This window comes from Nothoprocta perdicaria, unplaced genomic scaffold (assembly GCF_003342845.1).
Source record: "Nothoprocta perdicaria isolate Ctin4 unplaced genomic scaffold, notPer1 scaffold_613, whole genome shotgun sequence".
Classification (NCBI taxonomy): domain Eukaryota; kingdom Metazoa; phylum Chordata; class Aves; order Tinamiformes; family Tinamidae; genus Nothoprocta; species Nothoprocta perdicaria.
Genome location: NW_020455881.1, coordinates 44,813 through 50,490, shown reverse-complemented (window position 1 = coordinate 50,490; position 5,678 = coordinate 44,813). Strand labels below are relative to the sequence as shown.

Genomic DNA, 5,678 nt, shown 5'->3' with positions numbered 1-5,678 from the left:
GGGCGGGGCCGGGGTGGCGGCGCGTGCGGGCGGACGGAGCCATGAAGTGAGCGGGGGGCCGGGACGGGACAGGGGCCTCGGGAGGGCGGGGAGCCCGCGGGGACCGGGGTCGGAGGGGCCGGGATCGCGGCGGATCCGGGGCTGTGGAAGGACCGGGATCGCGGCGGATCCCGGGGCTGTGGAAGGACCGGGATCGCGGCAGATCCAGGGGATCCAGAGCTGCAGGGGAGCTGGGATCGCGGCGGATCCCGGGGCTGTGAAAGGACCAGGACCACGGTGGATCCCGGGGGATCCGGCGCTGTGGAAGGATCGGAATTGCAGCAGATCCCAGGGGATCCAGAGCTGCAGGGGGGCTGGGATCACGGCGGATCCCGGGGCTGCGGGGGGGATCGCGGCAGATCCCGGGGGATCCGGGGCTGCGATGGTGCCGGGATCGCCGTGGATCCTGGAGGAGCCGGAGCTGTGGAAGGACCGGGATCGCAGCAGATTCCGGGGCTGCGATGGTGCCGGGATCACGGCGTACCCCAGGGGGTCCGGCGCTGTGGAAGGATTGGAATCGCAGCAGATCCCAAGGGATCCAGAGCTGCAGGGGGGCTGGGATCACGGAGGATCCCGGGACTGCGGGGGGGCCGGGATCGCGGCGGATCCCAGGGAATCCAGAGCTGCAGGGGGGCTGGGATCGCGCCGGATCCCGAGGCTGTGGAAGGAGCGGGATTGCAGCGGATCCTGGGGGATCCGGGGCTGTGGAAGGATTGGGATCGTGGCAGATCCCAGGGGATCCAGAGCTGCAGGGGGGCTGGGATCATGGCAGATCCCGGGGCTGTGGAAGGACCGGGATTGCAGCAGATCCCAGGGGATCCAGGGCTGCGATGGTGCCGGGATCACGGTGGATCCTGGGGGATCCGGGGCTGTGGAAGGATTGGGATCGTGGCGGATCCCAGGGGATCCAGAGCTGCAGGGGGGCTGGGATCATGGCAGATCCCGGGGCTGTGGAAGGACCAGGACCACGGTGGGTCCCGGGGGATCCGGGTCTGTGGAAGGATTGGGATCGCGGCAGATCCCAGAGGATCCGGGACTGCAGTGAGGCTGGGATCGTGGGGGATCGGGGGCTGGGTTTGTGGGGGATCCCGGGGAATCTGTGGATGTGGAATGGCCAGGATCCCAGGGGATCGCTGGGGATGTGTGGATACGGAAGGGCTGGGATCGCGGCGGATCCCGAGGCAAGGGCAGGGTTGGGGTCCTGGGCCGTGCCAGGGCAGGATCCCAAGGGATCCCAGGCAGTGCTGGGCTGTGCCGGAGGATCCCTGCGGGCCCACAGGAGCACCGGGATCCCCGGGAGGCTGCGATCCCGGGGGTGGGGGCTGCGGGAGCAGCAGTGCCGGGAGGCATCCCGGGACATCGCGGGGGGTGCCCGAGGCCTGGGATCCCGCGGGATCCCCTTCCCGCTCCTCCTCCCGCAGGCTCAACATCGACGGCCTCCTCGTCTACTTCCCCTATGACTACATCTACCCGGAGCAGTTTTCCTACATGCTGGAGCTCAAGAGGACCCTGGACGCCAAGGTGGGGCCGGGATCGGGGGATCCCGGCAGGCGCCCGGGGATCCCGCCGTGACGCCGGCGTTCCCCGCAGGGTCACGGCGTCCTGGAGATGCCCTCGGGGACAGGGAAGACGGTGTCGCTGCTGTCCCTCATCGTGGCCTATCAGCGGGTGAGCGCGCCGCAGCCGATCCCGGCGGATCGCCCTCGATCCCGCTCCATGGGGATCTCTCTCCCCGCCAGGCGCGGCCCCTGGAGCTCTCCAAGCTCATCTACTGCTCCCGCACGGTGCCGGAGATCGAGAAGGTGAGTGGCGAGAGCGGATCCCAGGCGGATCCCGGGCGGATCCCGGGATCCACTGCCGCCGCCGGCCCCACAGGTCATCGAGGAGCTGCGGAAGCTCCTGGACTTCTACGAGAAGCAGCTCGGGGAGAAGGTGCCGCTGCTGGGGCTGGCGCTGAGCTCCAGGAAGAACCTCTGCGTCCACCCCGAGGTGGGGACAGCGGGGACAGGGGTGGCGGTTCCCGGTGTCCCTAATGACAGCGGGGACAGGGGTGGCGGTTCCCGGTGTCCCTAATGACAGCGGGCACGGGGTGGGGGGCGTCCCTGGTGTCCCTAGTGGCAGTGGGGACAAGGGTGGCCATCCCTGGTGGCCTTGATGGCAGAAGGGAAGGCTGTGGCCTCGGGGGCAGTGGGACAGGGTGGCCGTCCCTGGTGTCCCTAGTGGCATTTGGGATGGGGGGGGGCATCCTTCATGTCCCTAGGGACAGCGGGGACAGGGGTGACAGTTCCTGGTGTCCCTAGGGACAGAGGGGACAGGGGGGGCTGTGTTTAGTGGCCCTGGTTGCAGAAGAGAAGGTGGCAGCAGCGCCCGGTGGCCTTGGTGACAGCGGGGACAGGGGTGGCACGGGTGACAGCGGGGACAGGGGTGGCAGCACCGGGGCCCCGGTGACCACGGTGGCTGCAGGGCCCTGGTGACCGTGGTGGCCGCGGTGACCATGGGTGGCCGTGCTGGCCGCGGTGGCCGCGGTGACGCCGGTGGCCGCGGTGGCCCTGGTGACCGCGGTGGCCGCAGGTGTCCTCGCTGCGCTTCGGCAAGGAGGTGGACAGCGGGTGCCTGCGGCTCACGGCGTCGTACGTGCGGGCGCAGCGGCAGCGCGACGCCTCCCTGCCCGCCTGCCGCTTCTACGAGGTGCCGCTGCGCACCCCGGGGTCCTCCCGGGCACCCTGGGGTCCTCATGGGCATCGTGGGGTCCTCATGGGCACCCTGGGGTCCTCCTGGGGATCCCGGGGCTCTCTTGCCCATCTTGGGGTCCTCCTGGGCATCATGGGGTCCTCTTGGGATCCTCCCGGGCACCCTGGGGTCCTCATGGGCATTGCGGGGTCCTCCCGGGCACCCCAGGGCCCTCCTGGGGATCCTAGGGTCCTCATGGGCACCCTGGGGTCCTGCTGAGGATCCCGGGGTCCTCATGGGCACCCCAGGGCCCTCTTGGGCATCATGGGGTCCTCCTGGGGATCCGGGGGTTCTCCCAGGCACCCTGGAGTCCTCCCAGGCGTTGCAGGGTCCTCATGGGCACCCTGGGGCCCTCCCAAGCATCCTGGGATCCTCCTGGCCACCTTGGGGCCCACTTAGCCACCCTGGGGTCCTCCCGGGCACCCTGGGTTCCTCCTGGGCAACCCGTGGTCCTCTCGGCCACCCTGGGGTCCTCCCAGACACCCTGGGGTCCTCCCTGGGAACCTTGGTGCCCCCGACTGCCCATGTGTCACCCCCACCTCCGGTGACACCCAGACATGCTGGCAGCCCCCTCCCCTTCAATCAGCTCCCAGGATCCTCGGGCTCTCCCTGTTCTCCTGGCATCTCCCAGGGTCCCCCTGGATGGGTCCTGGGTGGCTCCCCAGCACCTTGGGCATCCCTTGTGCTCCTGTCACCTCCCAGGCCCCCCAGTGTCCCCCCCAGGTGGCCCCTAGACATCCCGAGATCCCCCCATCCACCCCCTGGCACCCCGGGGTCCCCTTACCCCCTGTTCCCTGAGTGTCCCCCCATCCCGTCTGTCCCTAGTCCCCCGTGTCCCCTGTGTCCCGCAGGAGTTCGACACCCACGGGCGCGAGGTCCCCATCCCCTACGGCGTCTACAACCTGGACGACCTCAAGGCCTACGGGCGCCAGAAGGGCTGGTGTCCCTATTTCCTCGCCCGCTACTCGGTACGGGGACCCGGGCAGGGGGCTGGGGGCCACCCTGGGGCCCGGGGGGTGACGCCGCCGTCCCCGTCCCCGCAGATCCTCCACGCCAACATTGTGGTGTACAGCTACCACTACCTGCTGGACCCCAAAATCGCCGACTTGGTCTCCAGGGAGCTCGCCAGGAAGTCGGTGGTGGTCTTCGACGAGGCTCACAACATCGGTGAGGTGGCCCGCGCGCCGTCCCCGCGCCGCGTGACACCCGCCGCGCGCGTCCCCTCGCCGGGGCCACCACCGCGGCGCCCGTCCCCGCAGACAACGTCTGCATCGACTCCATGGGGGTGAACATCACGCGCCGCACGCTGGACCGCTGCCAGGCCAACGTGGCCACGCTGCAGGCCACCATCCAGAGGTGGGCGTCCCCGTCCCCGCGCGCCCGTCCCCTGCCCGGCGCCCCGCCACGTCGCCCTGCCCGCAGGATCAAGGAGACGGACGCGCAGAAGCTCAAGGACGAGTACCGGCGCCTCGTGGAGGGGCTGCGCGAGGCCAGCGTGGCGCGCGAGACCGACATCTACCTCGCCAACCCCGTGCTGCCCGACGAGGTCCTGCAGGGTGCGTGGGCGCCGCGACGGGCCCCGCGGGGTGCCCCCGGGACCCCCAAAGCCGCCTGTGCTGCCCTCCGGGGCCATGAGGGGCCCCGGGAGCCTCTTGCCGTGTTTGGGAGCCCTTCGAGGGGATCCGGCCCCAAAGCAGCCCCCAATGCCCTCCGGTCTGCTCTCCAACTGGTCATGACCACCATGGGGTCCCCAAGACCCATTTTGAGGAGACCCCAGCCCCAGAGCATCCCCTAGTACTCTGCAGTCTCCATTCCAGCTGGTCGTGGCCACCATGAAGGTCCTCAGTACTTTTTTTGAGGTGACCCCATCCCCAAAGCAATCCCTGATACCCTCCAGTCTGCTCTCCAGCTGGTCATGGCCACCACAAAGGTCCCCAGTACCCGCTTTGAGGGTACCACAGTCTCAAAGCAACCCCTGATACCCTCCAGTCTCTTACTAGAGCTGGTCACGGACACCATGGTTTTCCCTAAAACCTCTTTGAGGAGACCCCAGCCCCAGAACAACCTGTAGTACTCTACAGTCTCCATTTCAGCTGGTCACGGCCACCATGAAGGTCCCAAGATCCTCTTGGCTGTGGGACACCCCTTTGAGGGGACTCCAGCCCCAAAGGAACCCCTGATACCCTCCAGTCTCTACTGGAGCTTGTCATGGCCACCACAGATGTCCCCAGTACCCCCTTTGAGGTGCCCCCAGCCCCAAAGCAACCCTGATCCCCCCCGCAATGGGCCGCCGTGAGGGTCCCCAGGACGCTGCTGGGTGCGGGCGAGGGACCCTGCCGAGCTGCAGTGTCCCCGCAGAGGCCGTTCCCGGGAGCATCCGCACGGCCGAGCACTTCGTGGGCTTCCTCAAGCGCTTCCTGGAGTACCTGAAGGCGCGGGTGCGGGTGCAGCGCGTGGCGCAGGAGAGCCCGCCCGCCTTCCTCAAGGACGTCTACGAGAAGGTCTGCATCGAGCGCAAACCGCTCCGGTAAGTGGCGGCCCCTGCCCATCCCAGGAGGATTTCGGGTCTCGAGGGTATCGGGGGTGGCCTTGGGGCTGGGGTCTCCCCAAAGGGGGTACTGGGGACCTCTGTGGTGGCCGTGACCAGCTCCAGTAGAGACTGGAGGGTATCGAGGGTTGCTCTAGGGCTGGGATCCCATCAAAAGGATGTCCCACAACCAAGAGGGTCTTGGAGACCTTCATGGTGGCTGTGACCAGCTCCAGTAGAGACTGGAGGGTATCAGGGGTTGCTTTGGGGCTGGGGTCACCTCAAAGGGGTGTCCCACAACCAAGAGGGTCTTGGGGACCTTCAATATGGCCATGACCAGCTCCAGTAGAGACTGGAGGGTATCGGGGGCTGCTTTGGGGTC

The 5,678-nt window shown here is 68.5% G+C and overlaps 1 protein-coding gene across 1 annotated transcript in view; it reads left to right on the top strand.

Moving 5' to 3' along the window:
* The first annotated feature begins 26 nt into the window (after positions 1-26).
* ERCC2 (ERCC excision repair 2, TFIIH core complex helicase subunit) overlaps positions 27-5,678 on the top strand; it is a 13,805-nt gene continuing 8,153 nt past the window's right edge. Inside the window, exons 1-11 of the mRNA XM_026049762.1 lie at positions 27-46; positions 1,461-1,560; positions 1,630-1,707; positions 1,779-1,841; positions 1,915-2,028; positions 2,611-2,727; positions 3,621-3,737; positions 3,813-3,936; positions 4,029-4,125; positions 4,192-4,325; positions 5,128-5,296. Coding sequence (XP_025905547.1) covers positions 42-46; positions 1,461-1,560; positions 1,630-1,707; positions 1,779-1,841; positions 1,915-2,028; positions 2,611-2,727; positions 3,621-3,737; positions 3,813-3,936; positions 4,029-4,125; positions 4,192-4,325; positions 5,128-5,296 — 1,118 coding nt within the window. The 5' untranslated portion in view covers positions 27-41. The remainder of the gene's footprint in view (positions 47-1,460; positions 1,561-1,629; positions 1,708-1,778; positions 1,842-1,914; positions 2,029-2,610; positions 2,728-3,620; positions 3,738-3,812; positions 3,937-4,028; positions 4,126-4,191; positions 4,326-5,127; positions 5,297-5,678) is intronic.